We start from the raw sequence: 25,507 nt of genomic DNA, 5'->3' as shown, positions 1-25,507 counted from the left end.
TAGTTCTGATTTATGCGCATTAACACTTATCCCTGTGATTACAGTAGAAATGTGTTTGCTTTTGGAACATCATTCAGAGCTTTTATATAAAAGCCCGACGAGAGTCACAAAATGAAAATTACAACGTTGGCTGATTTCTGAGAAATGTGCATTTATTAGTATGAACTTTACAAGGCAATAGGCGTTGAGAACAAAACGTACAAACTGGTTATATACAGTACACAGGTATTTTAAGTGCACCTGTCCAGGGTGAACCCCTCCTTCGCCCAATGTCAGCTGGGATCGGCTTCAGCGCCAACAGGATAAGGAATGGAATAACTGAATGAACCGATCTATACGATGACAATACAATTCTGAACAACATTACAACTGTACCTTTGTAAAACAGTGGGACAACCGTACAATTTAATAAACGTAATGGAAAAGTAGCAGTTGAACTAAGGGACATTAGGAATGTAAAGTACGCTACTATGTAGTTATAGACTAACCTTCAAGTATTAAGTATCTGAGTTCATGTGTCTGAGGTCATTACTGTAATAATAATTTATAATACAATTAATCTTTCAATAAATAAACACAACCACAGACTTCGTTCCTGAAAAGAAATCAAACTAAAATATACAAAATAACATAGAAAAAGATTGTGTCATAAATAGAATACAATAAATAAACAAATAAATAGATAAATATAAAAAAATATTCGTACAAAATAAAAATGAACTAGAGCTCAGTAGCCCTTTCTTTCAAAATGACTGTGGGGTTGATATCACTGTTGCGCGAGTGGGATGTGCTTGAGTTGATGATTATCGACCCCGAGTCTTTGACGTTGGGTACAGAGAAGGAAGCCACGGGACAGGGGCCCTTAACGTTATTGCACACAAGCCTCTGCAGAGAGGCGGTGTTGACGATGTTGAAGCCCGCGCTGCCTCCGAATGTGCTCGGCTTCCAGTACTCCGGGGAGCAGATGGGGTTTCCCATTAAGCCCTTGAGGGAGTAAGGGGCCCCCATCTCCACCATGGTCTCCCCAAAGATTGCGTTAGACCTGGGCTTCTCCACCAACAGACCCGGGTAGAGCTCCACAGCGTCGACGTGTCCGTACAACTCCTCAAGTACTGCGGCCATTTCTTTCTCTCCTGAGTAACACATAGGAGGGCATAGCTTTAGTTATCTGGCTCCTATCACTCGCATGGCAGCTGCAAAGCTTGCTGCTAGTCTAAATATGAGCTCACTGTTTTGACGTATTCAAATCCAGCCCAAATAGTAGATGAGTGTTTGTGCTTGTCCTTCTTACAAGCACACACAACCTGATCATTTTTTCTCCACATACATCGCACAAAGTTTTTTAATTAACGTTAAATCCTCTTTCCTAATAAACTTCCCCTCTGAACCAAAAGACCTCTCTCGTCTGTTTATGTATTGCTCCCTGTGATGACAATCTGCTTACGTTATCTCAAGACAAAATGGACATCTGGTTCTTAGAGTCACAGAAATAAATTCCAAACCTCCACAGCAGCTGGACACTAAAACTATGTCCATATAATGTTCCTTAATATAGGTGATCTCTGACTTTGATCTTAAGATCTGTGTCATTCAAGCTCACAAAGAACTCCTGCAATCAGTTTGGCCAGAGGCCATTTTTCCTTTCACTTCAAAATGAAAACAACCTCTTCGCTAATCCTCTCACCTCATCGTTTCCACCTGCAAGTACATACTAGGTTTTGTGACTTTGTCTCACCTGTAATGTCTTCAAAAGAGCTGTAGGGCTTCATGGAGAAGCGTGTCCTGTAGGCGTTCAGAGACTGGTACCGCATTTTTCTGCTGTTTTCAATGGACTTAATGGCCACGTACATGATAGGTCCTGGCACATTTTGTCCGCCGGCAACCTAAAAGAATGAATGGAGAGTTAGTAACTCAGCCTTAAAGCAACAGTGGTGTTACAATCTGAGTCTTGAAGTTGCTCAGACAGTTCTTACCCGTCCAGCAATCTGATTGGTAAACGATTCCACAAGGTTGCTGATGCCGTGCTCGGTGACGATGGAGGTGTTGAACACAAACTCTTTATAGCTGTAATCTTTCTCCTCAATGTGGAAGCTGTCGGGCATCAGAGGGTGCCAGTGGTACAAGGTGTTGAACTCAGATGCAATGCGATTCTGGTACTGGAAGCGCTGGTTGAACAGCAGCTCGGGATCAAACTTGAGCTTGAAGTGATAACCGCTCAGGTGCTGCACGTAGTCCTCAATCACAATCTTTATGGTCTCTCCTACAGGACAAAAGATGACAATGTTCACGTTAAGCAGATATTATACATTTTGAAAGTCCATCTCCAATTATAATTTTGTTTTAGCTTTTTGTAAGCTTAAAGAGGAAACTTGAAGGCTCCAGTGCACATGCAATGCAAATACATTTTAGGATTAGGAGACATATTTTCCAGCAGTTGATCTATGAATATGCAAATATTTATTATTAAAAAAATAATATTTCCATGAGGGAGAAGATGTAGCTGTAAGACTTTTTAACTTTAATAGATATCAGACAAATAATTATTCAAGCAGTGTCTTTTTTTATGTCTTGAAACGTTAGGAGGGGATCTTTAAATCATTATGGTGATGAGTAATAGTTGGTGAACGTTCAGTGAAGTCATACAATTAAATCCAAACATATCCTCTTCTAGTAAACCATGTTTCTCACAGTAGAGCTCAATTGCTCCACTGTGAATAACAGGGTTGCTGGTTGATGATTACCAAAACAAGTACAACTTCCTCATTTCATAACTACCACTGTAACTATTACTACTATCAAAAGTGTGCCAGAAGCCTTTCTTGCAATTGTTTTTGACTGAAGTTTAAAAAACTTCAAACACAAACTCACCAATCAGAATTAGCCGTGTGGTCTGGAAGAGCCTTTCATCGTCCCAGTCCGGGTGGACCTCCTTCAACACATCACACACTCGGTTGTGTTCTCGTAGCCAGATGGTGGCGTACATCATCAGACCGGGGACGAGGCCGAACGCCTCGTGGCCCACAGCGAAGCGGTGAGAGTCAGGAACGTGAGGAGGGTAGTGCATGTCAGCGCCTACTTCTTTTACTGTTGGGGGGTACATCTCTCCATCCAGGATCTGCAGAGTTATACAAGAGAGGGAGCAACTGTAAGACACTTGTAGTTTTAACCATTTGGCTACTGGCTATCTGTCCGTCTTCACAAACCTGATATTTAAGCTTGCCATCCTTTAAGAGTCTGAGCTTGTGTTGCCTCTCCAGGCTGTCTCCATAGACGTGGTTGAGGTCCACCTGAAATCAAACACAACACCATGAATACAAATGATTCATTCACAAATATGTTGTCTCTCCTGACTAAAATCAGGCTTAAAATCTGCTGTGCTTACCCCGTGGCCTTTAGCTAGAGTAAAAGCAGGTCCTTTCTTCATATCAGATTTGAAGAACTGGTGGGTAAAATGCTGTGCGAAGAATGCAAACATCAGGCTGGTGCCCTGTGGATCCGGAATGAACTGTCTTCTCATTAGAAGCTTCTCAGCCAGTAGCTTAGCATCAGGCAGCTCCTTTTTACCTGGGGAAACAACATTACAGTAAGCACACAGCACTATAACACAGAACCAATCAGGTTTCACTTAGAGGAAACAAAATAACGTGATGATTTATTTATATATATATATATATAACAGGTTTTTCTGTTCCCTCAGGACATTTCCATTCAGTCAATCCAACATAAGGGATCATTTAAATGCGAGCACTGCTTGTGATGTAATGAGGCCAAGCTACTCTTGCGCAGCATTCAAGAATCTGAGAAAACTGGTTATCCAAAGGCAGAGAGTGTAACTCACCTACGGCTCCCATCGGGGTTGGGCAATCCTCTGGCACAGGGGGGAGCGTGCGCGTATAGTAGGAGAGGTTGGAATATGCTTCCCAGCTTTTGTAACCATAATCTGCATTGAAGGTCGGAGGACTATCAATCAAGTGGGATCGAGCTAGAATGAAAAAAGTATTTAATTATTAGTTACAACTACCTCTAATCCATCTTCTCATATTGCATTCAGCAAGAGAGACTTACATGTCAGCACATATCTCATGATGGCATCTCTGAGGAAGGAGATGTTGCTGATGATGTTCCAGAAGCCCTTGAAGTGGGTCAGAAGGTAGTGGACAGTGTTGGGCGATGGCTTCAGGGATATTTTGACCCAGGTGAGGAATTCAGCTGTAAAAACCAAGAGGGAAAAGTTCACAATTGACCAAATTACAAATACATCCACATATTACATTCACTTCACTGTCCATTAATACTTACGCGTTGTGCAGTTGTGTCCATGATACCCTGTGCGTGTGCAATCACACTCGTAATTATCAGATCCAAGCGCTGTGCAAACGCCCCTGTTCTGACATGGCACTGAACAACACAGGTTACCTGTGACAGACAATGTCGGATGGTTACTGACAGTTCACTTCAGGCACCAACTGTTAGAAAAGCCTCAACATGTAATTGAATAGAAAAACTCTACAATATTCGTTCCGCTATAATATAATAAACATCTCAGCTATTACATACTTTAATGGTGTTATTGGCTATAATATCCATTTAAAAGCCAAATCAACACATAGTGTGGTTTGTAACTATATATTCTTAAATAAAAATATACAAAATTAAGTCAAGAAACAAATACAAAACTTTAGACACCTAAAACCGAACTTTTAACAAGGATCCCTTCTGTTTAACTTTCTGTTTCATCTACTTACCCCCTTCGCAGACAAGTGCACCCAGTGCCAAGAGGAAAACCGCAAATGTAAATCTGTACATAGTCCAAAGACTTTGTCGGATCTCGTTTTCTTTCCTTCTCTCTCCTTTCCTCCGCAGTGGTGTTGCTTTGAGCCTCACAGTTTGAATGCCAACCTGCTCATTGGAGCACCTTATAAGCATGGAGAAGGGTGACGTCATGCAATCCGCGCACAGTTTTAATGAATGATACAGACGCGGATATGAATACACCAACCACAGTAATACTTAAGGAATATTTTTTCTTTCACAATCTCAATTTCTCTAGATTTCTAATAATGGCGTGTTGTGTGTTTTTGGCACACAACTGACTGGCAACGCTTTCTTCTATTTCAATAGAAATATTCAAATTACAAACGACAACTTGTAGAGTTTGGGATTTTAATTATTGTATCCTAAGTGCTACGGAATGCAGCAAGTTTTTAAATATTAAAGATACATTTCCTCTGAACATCTTAATTATACCGACCACATTTCCACAAGAGGACGACTGTAAATAGTCATAGGATTTCATTTAACAAAGGACATCTCTGACCCAAGGAAATAGAGCTAGACTATGCAATGCATGTGTACTGATTTATTCATAATACATTATACCTGTATTTCTTCTCATGAGGTAATTAACATTATTGAAAGTACTCTGAAACCTAAAGAGCCACGGGTACCTATTTCCATCAATATCACAGCCTTCTCTCTTATTTATTGTCTAAATTAATTCTTACTTAAAGTAACCAGTCTTCTTGAGAACATTTGATGGCAACACTGCATGGAGAAATATAGACACGTATTAAATTATAATTGTGTTAAACCCAAAGGGTCTTCTAATCAATGTCTGGCTTAATTCAAAAAGTTGGAAATGACCAGCACACTGATACAAATGACAAAATGACTAAATGTTACTAAATTGCATATTTTAAGCCTCTGTCATATTCTAAACAATTACAAAAAAGCAATTCTGTCAGTCTTTACGCGCCCTCACGTGGACATCATTGCGCACATGGTGCGTATTTGCAGAGGTCGGCTGAGTCAAAAAGTTTTCCGTATTTGCATGTTTTTTTAAACACATATTTTTAGTCAGCCGCGTAGTTATATTTTGTGTCGATTTCTGCTCAACTTGTAGTCTGTTGAGGCAATCCTGCTGCCTGCCGTGCACTGTTCGTGCACCAATAGGCACCTCCTCCTTCTTCTGTCCTGCAGTGGTGGAACGATATTCTCAAGCATGACACAATTTCCAGGATTTGCTCTCCGGTTAAGGTACGTTTCCAGTTATTTTTTCATTTACAGTGTATGCTTTTGTGCAGATAGGTCACCAAGTTTGGAGAAGACGGTCAATGTCAATACCGTTGGGTTTAATCCAGCGTCTGCGTGAGCATTTCACTTTACGCAACTCAGAGGATAAGGAAACGCGCTATTGCCAACACTTATGAAGCAATACTACTTTATTAATCAGACTGGCAACAGCTTCTAGCGCTTGATATGGCAGACCAGAGTGAACAGATCTAATTAGTTATACTTCGAATTAATACATATTTCTTTTGTTTCCATAGTTTTGTGTTTACAACATTGCAGATTGATAGTTTACACTATCACTCCTATTGTTTTACATTATCTGAGGCAATGCGTTATCATTCATTGCAGGTTGCAAATTCATGTCATCCAGCGTCTTCAGATGTGATCTAATTATGCCCATTTTAGAAAAAACATGTTAATGTGGCCTCATAAGTTTTGGCGAGATATATCCTGTCGTGACTTTGCCCTGTAATTCATAGTGATGTTTATTTATTTATTTACTCTGACGTTTACTTTCTACATCTCATAACTACTTGTACAGTTGGATATTTTCTGTTTGTCTTTAACCTTAATCCGACCCAGAGGAATACTTTTTGTCTCTCATGAGCGATATTCTATTATTCCACTTTTTCACAACCATGTCATTCAATCTGTTCCTTATGACTTTTGGGCGTTTGAATGAATGAATTTGTGTGTAAAAAAAATACCAATGTTTTGGGGTCCTGTTAGCCCCTAGTCAAAACTACCCTATTCTGCCGATGCAATGTGCCCTTGTGTACTAATTTAGTATCACACACTATCAGGGCAGGAGAGACACTCTGTCAGTCGTTTTGAAGGAGACAGACAAAGATGAAGCACACACAGATATCCTCATGTGTGCTGTCTATTTTCATTTGACACAATATGCAAATGAGTTTAGCATTCCTAAAACATTATGATCTGTTTTTTTTCTTCAAATTATATTTTTTATATAACTTATAATGTTGTGAGAAGAAACTAGTTCGTATTTTGCTATGATGGTCATTTCTTACAGTAGTTTATTTTTGGGGTTCCGAGTTGAAAGTCCTTTAAAATTAAGTTAAATATGTTGGCGCGATCATTTACTGGAGCAGTTTTGTATTATGGCTGGCTGATCTCTTTCACTTTTTACACATATGAAAATCTACTGGTGCTGTGGAAGCCTCTGGGTTATGTTGGCACATACAGCACTCAGCAGACTGCATGCACTCATTGTGCGCTGCAGAACAAGGGCAGAGGGAACTGGCAATTGCAAAAGTTGGACCATGATGCAAACTACGTGACCAGAGCTGAACACCCTACGTGCTCTCAGTCCCCTCAGTAATGATACGCTTTGGTGAACAGCTGAGAAAAGTCTAGCTGACCTTCATATGCTATCATCAGCACTGACACTCACACATACACACACCCTGTATGCAAATTGCGCATCAACAAATGTCCAACCATTGTAAAGAGAACGCCTTAATGTTTCTAAAAATAATAATCTCACCACCTCTTCTGTAGATGCAAACCTGCCTATACATACTCAGACTGTGCTGTTTTTTATACACATACCATCTTTGTTCAGTCAAATCAGTCACCTGGGATGCATTTTAATAACATTTAAAATGCATTTGCTTCCATCTTTTTCTTTCTCCCTCTCTATATGCAAGTGGTGTACTTACACTCACACATACACAAATGGTCGCTATTGGCCCAGTCCTCTTATCATGGGTTTGCGGCTCAGCACACTTCCTCTTGCCCCTATCACGATATTTCTGAAGCAGCTGTGGCTGTTTTAAGAGGGTTGCTCCTTCAAGAATTTTCAGTAACATGCCTGATTGTTGATGGTGAAAAAAGTTGTAATGTTAATATGTCTGTCTGCTAAAGCTGTTCTCCTGCATTTGCACTGATATTAAACATTTTTGTTTCATCTTCCAGGTTCCAAATGCACCAGTTTTTGACTGAGATGTTCTGAGTTAAAGTTCACATCTTGACAAAGGTTTTTCTGGGAATTACTCACCTGACAACCCACAATGGCTTCCAATATAGTCGTGAGTATTGACATGTACAGCAAAACCGAGCCAAGAGATTCCAGTGGTTTCAATCACGGTCCAAATCAATCCATTCAATCAACAGAAAAGTCTTTTCATGATCACAGCAACAAGCAACAATGGTTAACATGGATTGTTTTAAGCATCAGAGATTAGCAGAAGACAATCTGTGTGAGAATTACATTCTCAGCTCTGAATCTCAATTTCACATCTTTTAAAAGTCCCACAACACTTTCGTCTTTAAAGACTTGTAAATGGAGGGTTGAAACCAAAGGATCTCTCCTTCATAAGGGTATGCCACAATCATCCACGTGTGTCCCTCATGAATAGCCACTCCTTAACTTTACAGTGAACACCAGATGTTAACATTTCTGACTGCATATGAATAATACCTAAGGAATATTTTTTCTTTCACAATCTCAATTTCTCTAGATTTCTAATAATGGTGTGTTGTGTGTTTTTGGCACAAAACAGACTTTCTGGCTTTCTTCTATTTCAATAGAAATATTCAAATTACTTTATAACAACTATTGAAAGTGCCAGCTTTCATTCGTAATTGTTTTTTCTTGAAATACAAACGACAACTTGTAGAGTTTGGGATTATTATTATTATTATTGTATCCTAAGTGCTACAGAATGCAGCCAGTTTTTTAATATTAAAGATACATTTCCTCTGAACATCTTAATTATACCGACCACATTTCCACCAGAGGACGACTGTAAATCAAGATAGTTATAGGATTTCATTGTTTAGAGATAAATGAACTCCAAAAGATTTCTGTACTTACGTAGCTCATATTTTTCAACATTTCAAATTTCGAAGTGACCCGTATACTTGGTTTGGGAACACTTTTTAATACAGCCCACAATTTACACTGTAATTTCATTTTCGGAATCAGGCACCAAGAAAATAATTATTGAGGTATCCACTGGTACTTAAATGGAGGTTCATTGGAGGAACACAAGACTATGGAAGGTACTAGTTGCCTTCCAGTTACAGTGATCGTATATTGATGTTTTCTAAATTATTAATTTATGTCACAATATCTTGGTTGTTGAGAAATATATAAAGTAAATTGATTATGTTCACAAAACTAATGCTGGGGTACAGAAATGTATTAGGAAACAAGTAAAAATCTTAGACTAATGAGTAACATGCTAATCATTTATGAAGTACAGCAATTCTCATAGTAATAGATGAAGTATAAAAACATACTTTTGCCATTTCTTCAAGCCCAGTTAAAGTATTTTAATTGTTTTGCTTTATCAGGGAAAGATTTAAAAAAAATAGTCCTTCAGCATATATTGTCATTAAAGTGAGAGGGAAAAAATACTTCTGCAGCTCCTCTTAGTTCTGTTTTTAGGCTTGAAGAAATCTAGCTCATGCCTGGAGACATTGGCCAATTACAGTTCCTCTCAGAGATGGGGCGTTCCTATTGGTTGTTCTACAAATGCAGATGTGCGTGCACGTCCCTTCAGATGGTGAAAACCTGATTAATTGGCAGTAAGTCTTTTGGAACAAATGCTATTTCCGCACTGCGAACAACTGCGAAGATTGCGATTTTATCGGCTTTTGGTTTGCCTTCTCTTGAAAACTGCCTACCGCAGGTTTAAAGTTTCACCAACAGGACATGTTGCTTTCACCTGACACAAATTGCCAGTATAAAGTGTTAATGCCTTGGTCCTGTCAATGTTCTTCTTCCACTACCTACATTTTAAGTACCAGAAGGCTTTTTTTTGGGAAGTGCTTTATTGTCACCTGAACAAATTAACTCTATAAATCTCAAGCTTAACCCCGAACAGCAGTTGTGATAGTCAACCTACCAAAACCCGAGATGTTCTCACTGGAGGGAACCTGCCTGAATCACATTTCATAAGTAGATCTCTTTAATGCTGTACGGTTTATGTGCCTACTTGACTCCCACATGAGACAATTAACTGAACTAAATGAATGTTGCATTGCAGGTGGAGCAGCAGTTTTCTCACAAATTCACAGTGACGGTGGCTCGAGCCGAGAACGTCACGAAGGGAGCGCTGGGAGACCTGTGTGAGTTTTCATACATTGCTGCCCCTATCCCTTCCCCCTTTACTTGAAAATTATTCAGAACATGTTGCATGCATGTCGTAGCTTTTTTCACTGGGTTGTTTCAATGTGGACAAAAAACAATACAAATGTACATATGCTTGGGATTGTGCTATTCAGTAACACTGTTGAATGTGTGTGTGTGTGTGTGTGTGTGTGCAGTGGACACCCCAGATCCATATGTGGAGCTGTTCATCCCAACAGCCCCAGAGAGCAGAAAGAGGACCAAGCACATAGACAATGACATCAACCCAAAATGGAACGAGACCTTTACCTTCATTTTAGACCCCAACCAGCAGAACGTCCTGAAGGTTAAGACCTGCATTTATTGTCTGCGTAGCACACATGTTTCCATCATAGAAACTAGTATGAGAATGCCTCTTCTTGGTCGTCATTAGACTTATAATAACTAACCATTTAACTGATGATGTTTATCCCAATCAGTTAACATTAATGGACGCCAACTATGTAATGGATGAGACGCTTGGGACTGCGACCTATGACATCACCAAGCTCAGCGTAGGCCAGAAAAAGATGGAGCCTTTCCTCATTGGCAAAGTAAGAAATATACTCCATGTGTACAAAGACTAGAATGTGCCAGGAGAATAACTCTTGACTTTTTTGGTGTTGATTGATTTTAATAGATTAATTAAATGATACAATTCTTTAAATTATAAAGCGAATCATGACATTTCTATTTAAATAATGCAATAATTTGGTAAACGCTTGAAAAGATATTTACAAAAAGTTAACGATTTCTGTCTCTTTCCTTTTTCTTTTCTTTTTCACATGATATATTTTGTTTGCAGAATTACCAATTTAGCTACTTCTTTATTGGACGATAATCACTCATTTAATTGTTTTGACAGGTTACCAAAGTTTACTTAGAGATGTCACTGGAGATCTGGTATGTATTCTCTTCAAAATCAAAAAAGATGTCTCAGTATATTTGATTACGTTTTACAGCTATAATTGTTTTGCACAGTTTGCATATGAGTGAAGGCTTGTGTACAAATCTGTCACAGGTGCAAGAATACACAGGTATTTAAGAATATGCAGAATGTGTAGAAACTAAATGTATAATAACTTAAAGCAGCGTGACTCCGTAACAACAGGATAGTTGTGCAAGCTGATACCGGGTTAAAATACATCATAATTTCGGTGGAATCAATTCACAGGCTTGAGTGGGAGGATTTGGAAATGACATACTTGTTTGAAGGGTTTCTATTTATGAGAAGGAAGTATGACAAGCCGAAAGGGTGTTTGTTGTGTCTCGGTAGATGTGTGTTTTACACCAGCCCATCCCAGAGGCAGATCTTATCTGACCTAAAGATCAGTTTCAACATCATCAGTAGTACCACACACACAGAGCGATCATACCCTATTTCTACCTCTCAGCAGAAAATATGAAACACAAATTATTGTTTAAATTCCCACATTTGTATTGTATTAAACCTTTGTGTTATTTGTTGGTGCAGTAACAAACTGGACCTGCGGTTCAGTCTGGACCTGTGCGACAAAGAGAAGCAGTTCAGACAGACCCGCAGAGAGAGAGTGATGCTGGCAATCAAGAAGCTGCTTGACATGGAGAAGCCTTGTTTCCTCCCCAGCTCTCCAGATGAGGTGGGAACAGAGCAAAGTCAAGTTTTAACACAGATCAACATTGCAACGCTTTGTATTTGAAACTTACATTTCATTTGTGTAAATCTGTGAGGTCATAGCTTAATCTATTCAAGCTATTCAAGCGATTCACGCAATTTCACCATCCGTTTGAACTTCACTATATATAATGCTTAATTATCAAAATTCATGTTTTACATGTGTCGTGAAAAACAAGAGGCCACTGTGTATGCTGACATGAAGGCCATCTGTGTCCTAATGTGTTCCTTATAATTACATTATTTTTAAGTTTCAGCAAGCATGCTCATTTAATTTAGCAAATGCTATTTGCTTCTTTGCATTTGTATGCTAGCTATGCTAATAGTTTCCTGTCTATAGTTTCATATTTAGCGTACAGAGGGCTATTTCTTCTAAAGTGTGTTTTAAAGTTTTAAACTGTTCCTTTAACACAGTCGTGATAATGAAGTGAGGCATGTGAGCTCCTGTCCACAGCTACACTCACATTGTTTAACTTCTCTGTACCATATTGTATCTAAAAATAAGTTCTTCATTATGTTGTTTCTGCTCACCTGAACGCTGCACTGTGAGTTACTGCTACTGCTGCTATTTATAGAGCATTTAAAAGCCCCACCTCCACCACCTGAGGCTGTGAATCTACTTTCCCCAAAGGGAGTGCTAACATCATCCCTCCCTGCTGTGTGCCTCGTGAGTCAGAGAGCCTATAGATGCTAAATACCTACGCTGTCCATATTTTACAGCCACGTCATAATTCATTCCACATGAGTTAGTGAGCTAAAACTGCTGTAGTCTCTTAATATACATTTTATATAAAGAAATGATGGGTGTGATGTGCTCTCATTGAATAGATTCACTGTTAAGATGTGTAGCCCTTACTAGTTAAGTTAACAAAATGAAAGAAAAAAAAAACAATCAGGTAAATCATCAAGTTCTGTTGTTCTTAAGTAATGTAATCAGACTTGCTAAAGTCAAAACTGTGATGCACTCTTTTCTCAGCTTATAATAACACTCCGACATTCCTTTCCACTGGGAAGCCTCATAAAACTGCAAGTTCTGCTCTCCTGCTCAGAGCGAAGCTCAGTTACATTTTTTCGTTGGTGTAGTTTTCTCATGTGCTCAACATGTGCCGGAAGCCCCATTGGAATGAGATAACCAGCTACTGCTACAACACTTCTCAACTCCCTATCCAGGATGTGTACATATGTCTGTCAGAATATTCAGAACTGACCACAAGACAAACACAGACTACAGAAAGGAAGAAATGTTGCACAATGAGAATTCTGAAATAGTTGAAAATGTGAAAGAAATGTTGCAACGGGCACCCTTACTGTATAGAGAGGCACCAGAGGGAAGTTACTCAATGTGAAAGAATGAGAATGAACGTGAGACTCATGCTCTAAACGGTGTAGGATGTAATTATGTGATTAAGCATGCTTTTGTCTTCTTCTTCCTCACAATATGACTGTCTCCTTGTGTGTGTGTGTGTGTATGTGTGTGTGTGTGTCAGGTGCCGGTGATAGCCATAGCGGGCTCAGGAGGCGGTTTCCGTGCCATGGTTGGCTTCTCAGGTGTGATGAAAGCCCTGTATGAGTCAGGGGTCCTAGATTGTGCAACATATGTTGCTGGACTCTCCGGATCTACATGGTCAGTTTTTATTTCTCCTCTCTCTTTTTACACCTTCTCTTTCCTTGACCCCTTTTATTTCTAAAATACTTATTTTCTCTTTCTCTTTGGCATCACAGTTTATCTTGTCCTGTCTTTCTGTCTGACTACTCTGTGTTCCTTCCTCCTTTCACTGGCAAACTTGTCTTCCTCTGCTGATACAAAGCTGTCACATTAAGCGAGCACCTCTGACTTGTTTCAATCTCCACCTTTATGTTTGTGGAGTGACTTATTTTATTTTATTTCCTTACAAGGGCAGCACCTCCTTTGTACATTTTGTAAAATGCTGTGATATTTTGTAAGCATCTATTTATTGATTTTCTTTTAACCTTTTACATTGCATTGAGATTTCTACAATGTTTCTCTTTTTTTTGCATCCCTTTAGGTACATGTCCATTCTCTATTCCCATCCAGAGTTTCCAAATATGGGACTAAAGGACATCAATGCAGAGCTGATGAAGAGAGTTAGCAGTAATCCACTGAAGCTGTTGCTGCCTCAACACATCACCAACTACATCCAGGCCCTCTGGACCAAAAAGGCTTCAGGGCAGCCTGTTACCTTTACAGATATCTTTGGTATGCTCATAGGAGAGACCCTTGTACCTGCGGTAAGAACGGCCTTACAGCTGTTGTTTGTCTTAATTTCGTTGGAATTACTTATTAGAACAATCTCCTTATAGCTCAGCAGTACATCAATCCCACCCTTTCCATAACTTCATGTTTAATTTCCTCTCTTTTCTTTAAAGTGACATCCCAACCATGCCTTATTTAAGCTTTTTATTTTCATTGTGTGCTCTGTTTCCTCTCGTCCATTTCTTTCACTTACCCATGACAAACACAACTCCACCTGAGAGTGCACATGTTTATTCAAAGACTGTGTTCTCTCCCACCAGAGGATGGACATCAAACTGAGCGGCATCCAGGAGAAAATAAACCAGGCCCAGAGTCCTCTTCCTCTCTTCACATGTCTGCATGTCAAGCCAGATGTTTCAGAGCTCATGTTTGCAGGTACATGTCTGTCCTTTTTGTAAATCTGCTTGTGCCTTTCTGTTATATGGTGTGTTCATGCACACCATGTCCCTCAGATAACTTTTTTTCATCTGCAATGAGTACCTTTAGATGATCAGATGTGTTTGACCACATGCCAAACCCCAAGCGTTGGTTATTTCCTTATAGTGCTGCTCTGCCGCCACACAAGAGTCTTGACACCACAATGTGTCATGACGACTCTGTAGTGCTATATAGCAACTGTATTATATCAAGGAACTGAGTAGGCCATAATAGACCCTGGGTTAGTCCCCTGTCGTACTTCCTCATTGCAGGCTGCGCAGCAACTGTACACTACGCTCCAATTGAACACACACATTTGAATAGAAAATACAATAAAGGAGCAGCAAAAAGTGTCTCCAGTGATCTGAGAGAACATTAATATAGCAGAAAACAACTATTTTCTGTGTAAATATATAGTAATGTCTACCTGAGCAGAGAATGAACCCTGTGTTATAATCTGAGCTTCTCTGTGCTACGTTTAACCCCTCCATCCAATGCTCTGACATTGTCGGGGTTTTTTATGTTGAAATGCTGCTGTCACATTATCAAGTTTTCTTAATTTCATGTTCAAAGAAAGACAAAGAAATGTATTCAAAACTGTTTCTGTTTCAAGCCTTACGCAAAATAAACTGTGAGAACAACACTTAGAGATCATTACAGTGTGGGCGAAGTATGAAACATGTCTGCCACTAAATTGTGACGATGCTATTTGTTATTTGTGGCTGATAAAGTGCAAATATTGTGCAGTATCTCTTTAATATGCATCATGATGAGGCCACACTCACTGCTTATCCAAGGCTAATGACTAGTTCAATGGGGAAGTCAGATGAAGAAAAGTGAATTGTTTATTATTAACATATTTCATGTGCTGATAAGTCTGAACGTACTAAAATAGAGAAACATATTTAAAAAGAGAAAGCAGCAAGATGACAGGTTAACGATACAATTGTGTCGTTGTGCTATCGGATAGAAGAGACCAGCTGATCAGAACAGCTGATATCATGATTGACAGCCGAAACAATCACAGGGAGGACATTATGAGTGAGCTTGCGTGAGAGAAGGGAATGGCAGATGAATGAGAAATAACCTACACGTCTATGCAAAATTATAGTCTTCCTGACTGAACTTACACTGGAGCGTCATTTGAGCTGCAGTGTTTATTCACTGAATAACCCCACTTTGACCTTATTGACTGTGACTCATCCTATTCTCTGTGTTTATATTGAGCATAAATCCTGTTGTGCTTAAATACCCATCTGGTAGAGTGCACACTGCAGACAACACAGAGCGTAGCTCATATTGACTATGACTTCTACGAATGACAACTGAAGACACTCTGACTAGTATCGAACTATAATTCCAAATTAGTTTTCACTAATTCAAATTCAAATTATGTTTCTCTAATTATAATTCAGTTGTCTTTTTTCAGATGTATTTATCCTACCAGAAATCCATTTTGGGGCATTAGAGTTTGAATTGAAAGTGTCCGTCTCCAAGGTTGCCAAAATACCAGAGTTCTTTTAGATTCAGAGCTTCAGTGTGAGCATAAGATTTTTAAATGTGTATTTTTATCGACTATACATGCATTGTAAATGTGTACAAATGCACATGGAGCGATGTATTAGTCAGGTCATGTTTCTGTTACATTAACGCTGAGGTTTCAACCTGCAGACTGGGTGGAGTTCAGCCCATATGAAATTGGGATGGCGAAGTACGGCACCTTCATGACCCCGGACTTGTTTGGAAGCAAGTTCTTCATGGGAACCGTTGTTAAGAAGTACGAGGAGAACCCTCTTCATTTTCTGATGGGTGAGAAAAAAGTTTGCATCTAAAACAGTCAGCTAACAGTTAACAATAATCAACCTACTGACAGTATGTTTTCCCTGTGTCAGGTGTGTGGGGCAGCGCCTTCTCCATTCTGTTCAACAGAGTGCTGGGAGTCAAAGACACCGTTGGGGGCAGCACCATGGAGGAGGAGTTAGGTAATCTTTATGTTTCTCTTTCCACGTATGCTTTGTTCTGATCTGCACGATTCTGCTTAAGTACAAATCACTTAATTCATTCTTTGATTGAACAATTTCACCACCAGTTCAATTCAGTAGTTGTTCAGGGGCTTTCGTATCACATGATCTTCATCAGCAGATGGAGCTCCCTCAGTCGTCATGAAACAGCAGATATTCAAATTAAAAAAAGTTTAAGTACATAAGCACATGTCTGTGTTGTTAATTTGATAGAGCATGTGAAGCAAGCAATAGTTCCAGAACAACTTCTACGTGAGACGATTAATTAATTTTTCTAGTTTTTTTCAATAAATAAAAAATGTAAGATAATACATAATAAGTAATACGTATTGTATCTATATTTATGTTAATTAAATCCATATTTACAGGCAGATCTACTTGTAATTATTGCATTAAAGAAAATGTATTTCCAGTGTCCTAAATATAATTAAAATGGGGCTCCTCGTTGTTCTCTACGTGACAATATAATTTTTAATTGTGGATCTTGAAAGATGCCTTGAACATGTGTGTTTAGTCATCGGTACTTGTTACGTGTGTAAGTGAATGTAGGACGTGTTCTTTTCCCAGATAATTATAAAAATAACTTCTATGGTGCAACATTCAGCTGTGCCTCAGATCCTATTGTTGTCTGTATCTTCTTTCTTTGTTGTTTTCACACACATGTAGGTATCCTCACACCTTTAAAAATATCCAACCTAAAAGGATTTCCATCAGATAAAAAAACGTGTAGCATGTGTGGAGGAAGCTTTCCTCTGACAGCCAATCAGATGTTTGTTGTGCTTGATTGCATTTGTTTGGGGTGACCTTTAAACATTAAGAAAATGCATCGGTTGTACAACCACCCAGCTTAAGAATGCTTTGTCGGGTGTATTGCATTCTTCTGAGGACGTATTTGACAGAGATAAACAATAGACAGAGGATTTTATGTCACGTAACTAATCAACAGCATTCTGTCGGGTACAGTGTTGATATAGTATACATAAATAAATGAACATTAAACCTGATGAGTGAAGTTGTCTTGTGTCTTACAGAGCAGATCAAACCACAGCACATTGTCGGAGAAGACAGCATGGACAATGAAGACGAGCCACGTAAAGGTGCATGATTCATACGAGGAGTGTGCAGTATGATTACATTTGTTACGATGAAATTGATATGTCTGACTTTGGATGGGGTCAAGTGCTATTTTGACTCATTGATGGGTTTGAGAGAAAGTCAACATTTTCCTACATTTCTTTGATAATGTTACCAAAGTTAGGTACATCTGAAAAGCTACTGTGGTTTCAGTCAGGCCAAGAAAAAATGCTGATACGCAAGCTTTCACTTTTAACTCCATACTTGTCATAAATGTTGTCTGATGAAGGGTTGTTTTTGTGTTTTGATTGTCATGAAGCTGACTTTCAGGAAGCATTTTGTTAAAGTGTGAGCTTTAGTTTAGTTTTAGAAAGAGGAAGAAATAAATGAAGCGAAGGGGTGGGTTAAGATGAATGACTGACTTTTGTCCTAAATAATCTTTCTTTGAAGAGGGCATACAAGAATATTTGATACTCCCTTAAAACCTTGTTTGCAAATACTCAATACTCATTACTCAATATGCAACACTTGACATACTGTCACCTTTTAAGTTGATATGGTGAGATTTTGATATTTCACTATTTACACATCCAGCATTTACAGAACAACTGTATCATTCATTTAAAGGTGTGCTTCTGGCTGTTTGATGAAGTCCAATATTCATTCTCTTTTAGTTCTGTTTTTGGTCTCCACCAACTGCTAATGGAAATATCTGGCTCTTCATCAGTTAAATGTTAGGTGTTAGCTGTCGGTTGCGATTCAATTGAAGTAGATTAAATTACATTTTAGAAGGAAGACGGGTAATTCGTTATGTGATTCTTGTTAACTATATGTCATTTACTTGTATTGCAGGTAATTCGGAGCCACATCATTTGATTTGACATTATTTTCTCTGTCATTATTTTGGTGCTCAGGTGGGACAGAGAACCAGAAAGCAGAAGATGAATACTATCGCTCTGCTCAGGCTAGCTGGGTTCAACGAATGTTCACATCCCTCTTCAGTGACTCATCCTTATTCAACACAAGGGAGGGCCGGGCCGGGAAGGTAACTCAATATGTTCATTCGCCATGAAACCATGAAGTTATGTCACACTTCTTACAAAATACTGCACGTGCTCTATCGGTACTCTCGTTTCAGTTTTTCCTGTATTCAAAATTCCCAATGAATGTCTACGCCACAGGAGCTCCTATTAGCAGAAAAGTGGGCTTGAATGAACAAGCTTCCATTCCCCAAAATCGACCCCAAAGTCTTTGACCGTGAGGGCCTGAAGGAATCAGGAATCTAATCTCACCCTTTTGCCAGGTGCATAATTTCATGCTGGGCCTGAACCTGAACACCAGCTTCCCGTTCTCTCCGGGCAATGAGATCCTGTGCAACGCCACCACACCTGAAGACGAGGTGGACGCCGTCACAGGTAAGAAAGATGGTCACAATTCACTACTTTTAGACTGATGTCAAGGAAAAACAGGATAGGACATAATAGTTATAATGATAATGGTGTGGCTTTGATTCTGCAGTTCATTGTTAATCCTCTCGAGCAATGTTTATGAATTGTATCCAGTTGCAAACGGAGTCATTAAAATATTTGGAAATGGATAAGAACAATTGAACAGTATCATTTTTCTTAATTAGCAAGTAGATGGATGTGAGTAACGCTGTGTTCACACTACAGCAACATTGTTCCAGTCATATTTAATGACAGCCGTTGACATAAAGCTACAAACTGACGCCCGATGCTAGTCACTGCGTGATAGGCGAGATGTGATACCAATTAAAGTCGCGCCTACTTCCGGTGAAAATGAAGTATTTGAGTCATTACACAGTTAATTCGATTGGGTCACAATGTGGAATTAAATTGGCTGATTTCCCAATAATATCTCTGCATCAGTTATTTGATTTTGTGTGATTTTCTCAGACCCAGATGAGTTCAATCGTATCTACGAGCCTCTAGATGTGAAGAGCAAGAAGATTCATGTGGTGGACAGTGGCCTGACCTACAACCTTCCCTACCCTCTCATTCTGCGGACGCAGCGCGGAGTCAACCTCATCATCTCCTTTGACTTTTCTGCACGACCGAGCGACTCCAGCCCCCCATTTAAGGTCAGAGTCTTCACTCTTTTTTACAGTCACTAATTCCAAAAAAAACAAGTGCAGACAGGAAATCATTAACACCTTTTTTCTTATTTCTAAATGTACACCACAGGAGCTCCTATTAGCAGAAAAGTGGGCTCGAATGAACAAGCTGCCGTTCCCCAAAATCGACCCCAAAGTCTTTGACCGCGAGGGCCTGAAGGAATGCTACGTCTTCAAACCAGAAAAAGGCAAAAAGAACTGCCCAACTATCATCCACTTTGTCCTGGTCAACATCAACTTCAGGACGTTCAAGGCACCTGGTAAGTATGTGCATATGTGGAGGTTTCCACAGCATGTGTGAGGAGGAAAATATGCCTTTGTATTGTTATATTGCTGCTGCTGTTTCAGCGTCATGGCACATGAGACATCTCTTCCTCGAAATTGCACACTGTAATTTTACTATATTCAGTCTGCAGCAGACAGTTTCTTATGTTCAGCCAAAAGTTGGCCCCCACATTTGCTCAGGGTCTGTGTGGTTTCATGATGGAAATGGTGCCTGTGTGTGTGTGTGTGTGTGTGCGTGCATGCATAGATGTAGACTAAAGTGCGTTCAGTGTTTTATTAGCCGCTCCTTTGATTGATGGTTCCTGAAGGAGCCAGGTGCTGGTAGGGAATCTCTCGTTCTAGTGGGAGAACTCTATGTAAACAGCCCCTATAACATGAGCCATTCAAACACACACTATCTCCACTGCTTCATCTTTACATTGAGTAAGTCATCAGCCCACATACTTCCGCTGTCTGTTTATGGACGTAACATAAGCTTTTTGCACACAAACCCAAAAGTCATCAGAAGGAAATATTCCCTAAATGGAATTTCCGTTGTCGAAACGAAGTCGGTTCACTACTGTATGCATGCATATTCCAAACCATTACTTTTTCCTGGATGTGTTCTTTCATCTTTACTCCAGTAACAATGCAATAAAAGTCAAATCAATCTTACATTTTCTTTCAAAAAGTAGTGACTAGAACAAGCTATTTTGAATATTGAGCGGCAAAGTTCATTCTTGACCTCACCTTAATAGGTGTACAGATACTACTACTGAGAAAACACTTCAGTAGTAAATGTATCTTAATTTTGCACACTATGGATAGGATTACATGGATAGTGGGATGAACAAACCTTTTTTTTCTTTGAAAAAGCACTATAAAAATGTTACTTTTCATTGGTTTTGGCTACAAAGAGAATATACAAATTAATATAGATATTGTATTCACCAGAAAATATTGTAACACTTGAGGCACAATTGAGAGGAATATTATGTTATATAGTTGACTAAACTAACTCATCTCGTAGTATTAGCATTTATTTTTGCTTTCAATTACTTTTTTTTTTTACTTTATCACAAGGGGTGTGCACAGATTTCTATTTTTCTTACCACTAAAGGACTTTTGAATTCTTGGTGGCTTAAACATTTCTATGTTTATTCTTGGCCTCATCAATCCAGGAGAGATCCACAAAGTACTAGGAACAATTGTACATCTACAACTCTCCGACAAACAGGCAAACCGCATCTGCTAATGAATATCATATGAAATTGGCTTCAGAAAGGCCTTGAAGTGGAAGTGGACCAGATTTTGTAGCTTGATTTCCTTACTTTCTTACTCGTACTTACAGGTGTTCCCAGAGTGACAGAGTTGGAGAAGGAATTTGCTGATTTTGACATCTTTGACGATCCTGAGTCACCGTTCTCCACTTTTAACTTCCAGTACTCCAATGAGGCCTTCACCCGACTCCACGACCTCATGGAGTTCAACACTCTCAACAACCTGGAGGTCAGTTTTGTCCTAATAGTTTGCATATTTTTTTTCACATGAAACACTAGTGATATCTGCAGGTTGGAAAACTCAAGGTCATCAGGGGTTATAGGGAGATTCAGGGTTTTGGTACATTGAATGACATATCATTCAGTGTAGTCATCAGGGAAGTTTTACATATTTGTTTTGTCGCTTTACAAATATCAGTTTGTTGTGCAACATCAAAACTTCAAAACCTCAAAGGCCTTCAAAACCGGATACGACAAGTTTGGGCTAGTTGACAGTAGGTGTGGTACTGTGAGAGGTCAGACTGACTTTCACTCACTGTACCTGAGTCACTTCCATGTGATGGAATGCATTTTTTTATTTCACTGGATGGACAATTAGCAAACTAATTGATTGCTATCAGGACGTGATGAGAATTCCAACAAATACTTTTAAATTCGATTGACCAATCATCATGACCAATCATCAATTCAAAATCACATATGTATTTTTTTCATTGATGATAATCAATGAAAAAAATACATATGTGATTTTGAATATTCAATATTCAATATTCATTAATGCAGTATGACATTGTGGATTTAATCCCTGTATTTGTCCCCTGCAGGTGATTAAAGAAGCCATCAAGGAATGCATCGCGTCCCGAAAGGAGAATCCCACATGCCTCCCCCGTCCCTTCTCCCTCAGCGCGATCCCGAACAAGAGGTTTCTCAATAGAGACTCTCGGGCAAAACCCAGGAACCTTTTGGGAAAGGACAACAAGTAGCCTGATCTAAGACTTTGGATATAGCGAACTTTCATTCTTAAAGAAAAGGGTTTTCTTTTTGGAAAATGCTATCATGGTGATCTCTTTTCTGTACACTTTAAATCAAACTCTTAATTTTGTAAAGAACCATAGTGTTTACTGATTAAAGCCTTATGATTGCATTCATATACAACAACACAGTGAGAATTTTCATCTGGCTTTATTTGCAAAAATGTGACTTCTGAGGAAACTGTTGCTGTATGTTGACCACAAACAGCTGGATTTTCCTGCTGGCAGTGAGAAAAGACTGGATGTTGAGAATCAACACTTACTAAACACTGCAGAGTGACGTCTGGCTCCATCACAAACAACTGGAGAGTGGCTCCTTAGTTCTTCATAAGTGAAAGAAATGTCCACTTCAGATCTATGTGTTCATTCACTTCACTGAAAAGCATCATGTGAATTTTCTACTCCAGTTGCAACATTCCCAGTTCATATGGACGACGCCTCTTGGTTTTCATGCTGCCGAGAGCAAAGCTGCATTTGCATCTGTACTCTGACTCAGCCATGTCTAAATGTAGCTGTGTGAATGCACAGTAGGAAGCCTGAACCTGTAACTGTTTGTCAGTTGAACTATTTCCATATTGAATACACAAAATGCAAATCCCCATGTTTTCTTTTTTTGTTCACTGGGTGGCTCGTCCAAACATGTAACACTTTTTTAAAACATGGAAGAGGAGTTCGTAACCATTGGTTTTGTTTGATGGCAACTCCTAAGCACGCCAAGTGCACCCCCTCTGGATACCTCAAACATCTCAATGATGCTTCCCCACCTACAGGGAAGGAGCACTCCCTGCTTCCTGCTAGGGAGTGTCTCATATTAAAGCCACCATTTTGTATAAACAAAACCTGATGCCATAGAAACGGCCCCACTCATTCTCTCCCCCTCTCTTTTTTTCCATCTCTAGGTGTGTTTATTTTCCTGATCATGTTGTTTCAGGCTGCGTTTTAGCCACAGGCACAGTTTTTTCAGGAGTTTTTTCTCCTCCATCAAACACAAGTGAGTGCGATCACGCAACGCGGTGAAGTGGTGCTCAAGTCAAGCTGGGTGGAGGTGGTGAGTGCGACTAGTGACATGGTGAAGTGGTGCTCAGGTCAAGCTGGGTGGAGGTGGTGAGTGCGACTAGTGACATGGTGAAGTGGTGCTCAGGTCAAGCTGGGTGGAGGTGGTGAGTGCGACTAGTGACATGGTGAAGTGGTGCTCAGGTCAGGCTGGGTTGAGGTGGTGATCACACTCGCAACAGAAAATCGTGTCTCTCGCCGGCACCGAGTGGAATCCGACACACTCCACCCACACCTGCAGCAGTGGAGGCCTGGAATCTGACACGCTACACCTACACCTGCAGGGCCACAAAGGCTGCGCACATAGTTAATGGAATTTTACACTGAAGCACTTCCAACCCCTATATGCTCATGTTTCAGCCCCGCTGGTTTGGAAGAAACTGCTGTGCAGTCTTGCTGTCGGAGTTCATGACCCAAAAATCTGTACAGCATTGTCTTGTGTTTTCTTTGAAGAAATAGTTTGGGGAATACAGTTATCCACTTTCCTTTATTTGACACCATTTGTCTGTTACATACATCAAAGTCACATCTGATCTGGTCTCTGTTCTACAAGCTTCGGTAACTGTTACGTTTCTGAAGCCTCATCGCTAGCGGTGAGGCCGATGTATGAAGGATAAACTTTTATTTAAAAAAAAGAAAAGAAGAACAAAGGAGGAAGGCAGCATATATGGCCTAAGCCTCTCATCCAGGTGAAGAGGTGTGGTTCCTTTGCTGTCTTCCCTGCCTCAGGTGTGATCATGTAATCTGATGGTACATGTTGTTCCCTTGTTTTGTATCTTCAAGCCTAATGTACCACCTCCTGGCTGTAGCCTTATATATTAAAGACAAGTATGAGAGTAGTACTGATCTTAACATTAATTAAGCACAATTCTTTAAATAGTACTTTAAACTAAACTCTAGTTTTACTTAAAGCAAAAAAGGAAGCATCCATCTTTTTGTTTGACATTTTGCCAAAGTCTGTAAACGTTTAGGTGTGGTCATTTTGAAAGCACACACAATCTGTAGTCATTTTATATTTAACAATGTTTACAAATGTTCAAGATGCTGTACGGTCAGTCCTGTGATAATTTACTGGCAAAACATGTAACGTTTATGAGCATCGTAAAAAAGGAGGATAATGAAAGAGAATTTAGCTTGTGTGTAATGTTGTCTGCTAAAATATATCCTTCCTTCATCCGCGAGATCCCTCCTGAAATAACACAGTAGATGACAAAGAAGGGCAGAGTTGCGGTTCCAGCATGTTTTGTTTCCTTTTGTTTGGATCATATTTTTGAAAATGTTTGATTGGTCTGTGTAGATAAATCTTGTAACAAATGTAAGTTTTAGTGCGTGTGTTGGACTGTAGCTCCAAGTAGTATAGCGTTTGTCTTCGTGGCTGTCCGACTAACATATTTAAACTCTCAATGATGTTATCTCAGAAAAACCTTCAAATAAATACCTTAAACGAAAACTAGTAAAGTGTTTGATTTATTGGAGAAAAAAAATATTCTCTCACTTGTTACTTTGTAAGATCATCCTGTCTTAAACAGCTGTTTAGAGCATGTGGCGATTATTTTAACTCTGACACACATTTTTAATTAAACTACATATGATCATATCACACATAATATCTGTTTACTGAGTACTACCCAGCATTTGAAAACTGTTGTTTAATGTATTCTGATGCAGGGGCAGAGCCAGACGTTGTAAACTCCTCTTAACTTCTCACTCTCTCAGCTCCACTCATGTGTCCCTGGAAAAAACTTCATGGTCAATGTTCATAGTCCATAAACTAGCTAGCTCATTAGCTCATTAGCTCACTATGGTGACAGGATTGAATGAAACACGACACACACAAGACAAAAAACCACATGACAGTGTTGGCGAACATAGACACGGCAATATATAATAAATCCCACTGATAAGGTCTTCAAGGTTACCGTGGTTTGGGCTTCAGGATGACAATTTATTTTTTTGCAAAAAGGTGGTGCATGAAGTTTGAAATATGTGGTGGTTTATCAGCAGACAGGTACGCTCTGACAAAAAGATGCAATTACTGGCATTATGGAAAGTTTCTAACTTGGCTTCACTGAACTTTAAAATGAAAATTGTGTG

The 25,507-nt window shown here is 39.4% G+C and overlaps 2 protein-coding genes across 4 annotated transcripts; one reads left to right on the top strand and one right to left on the bottom strand.

The window, feature by feature from the left end:
* Positions 1-131: 131 nt before the first annotated feature.
* Positions 132-4,950, bottom strand: ptgs2b (prostaglandin-endoperoxide synthase 2b). The gene is made up of 10 exons (XM_034530081.1): positions 4,746-4,950; positions 4,300-4,416; positions 4,066-4,209; positions 3,839-3,982; positions 3,383-3,564; positions 3,204-3,287; positions 2,869-3,115; positions 1,974-2,260; positions 1,736-1,883; positions 132-1,133 (listed from the first exon to the last, which is right to left on the bottom strand). Exons 1-10 carry the CDS (start codon positions 4,942-4,944, stop codon positions 721-723), a joined length of 1,965 nt encoding a protein of 654 aa, XP_034385972.1. The 5' UTR covers positions 4,945-4,950; the 3' UTR covers positions 132-720.
* A 952-nt stretch (positions 4,951-5,902) lies between these two features.
* Positions 5,903-24,781, top strand: pla2g4ab (phospholipase A2, group IVAb (cytosolic, calcium-dependent)). Of its 3 annotated transcripts, none has more exons than XR_004609344.1 (20): positions 5,903-6,036; positions 8,011-8,123; positions 10,089-10,170; positions 10,369-10,517; positions 10,651-10,764; positions 11,076-11,113; positions 11,685-11,829; positions 13,352-13,488; positions 13,892-14,114; positions 14,400-14,514; positions 16,228-16,365; positions 16,449-16,538; positions 17,609-17,674; positions 18,566-18,696; positions 18,955-19,066; positions 19,568-19,752; positions 19,856-20,045; positions 21,401-21,558; positions 22,154-23,389; positions 23,446-24,781. XR_004609344.1 is itself a non-coding variant. In XM_034530080.1 (19 exons), exons 2-19 carry the CDS (start codon positions 8,106-8,108, stop codon positions 22,310-22,312), a joined length of 2,250 nt encoding a protein of 749 aa, XP_034385971.1. In that variant the 5' UTR covers positions 5,903-6,036; positions 8,011-8,105; the 3' UTR covers positions 22,313-24,781. The 3 variants fall into 3 exon arrangements, 1 of the variants encoding a protein (XP_034385971.1); XR_004609345.1 differs by having other exon boundaries at positions 22,154-23,501; positions 23,558-24,781; XM_034530080.1 differs by having other exon boundaries at positions 22,154-24,781.
* The last annotated feature ends 726 nt before the right edge of the window (positions 24,782-25,507 follow it).

The sequence above is a fragment of the Cyclopterus lumpus genome, chromosome 4, assembly GCF_009769545.1.
Source record: "Cyclopterus lumpus isolate fCycLum1 chromosome 4, fCycLum1.pri, whole genome shotgun sequence".
NCBI lineage: Eukaryota > Metazoa > Chordata > Actinopteri > Perciformes > Cyclopteridae > Cyclopterus > Cyclopterus lumpus.
This window is presented reverse-complemented; position numbering and strand designations above follow the sequence as displayed.

Coding starts and splice junctions, on each gene's coding strand:
- ptgs2b (XM_034530081.1), bottom strand. CDS start 4,944: ATGACGTCACCCTTCTCCATGCTTATAAGGTGCTCCAATGAGCAGGTT. Junction 3,288..3,382: donor CTCTAGCTAAAGGCCACGGG/GTAAGCACAGCA, acceptor GTTTGATTTCAG/GTGGACCTCAACCACGTCTA. Junction 3,116..3,203: donor ATGGCAAGCTTAAATATCAG/GTTTGTGAAGAC, acceptor ATAACTCTGCAG/ATCCTGGATGGAGAGATGTA.
- pla2g4ab (XM_034530080.1), top strand. Junction 19,753..19,855: donor ACTCCAGCCCCCCATTTAAG/GTCAGAGTCTTC, acceptor TGTACACCACAG/GAGCTCCTATTAGCAGAAAA. Junction 21,559..22,153: donor ACACTCTCAACAACCTGGAG/GTCAGTTTTGTC, acceptor TGTCCCCTGCAG/GTGATTAAAGAAGCCATCAA.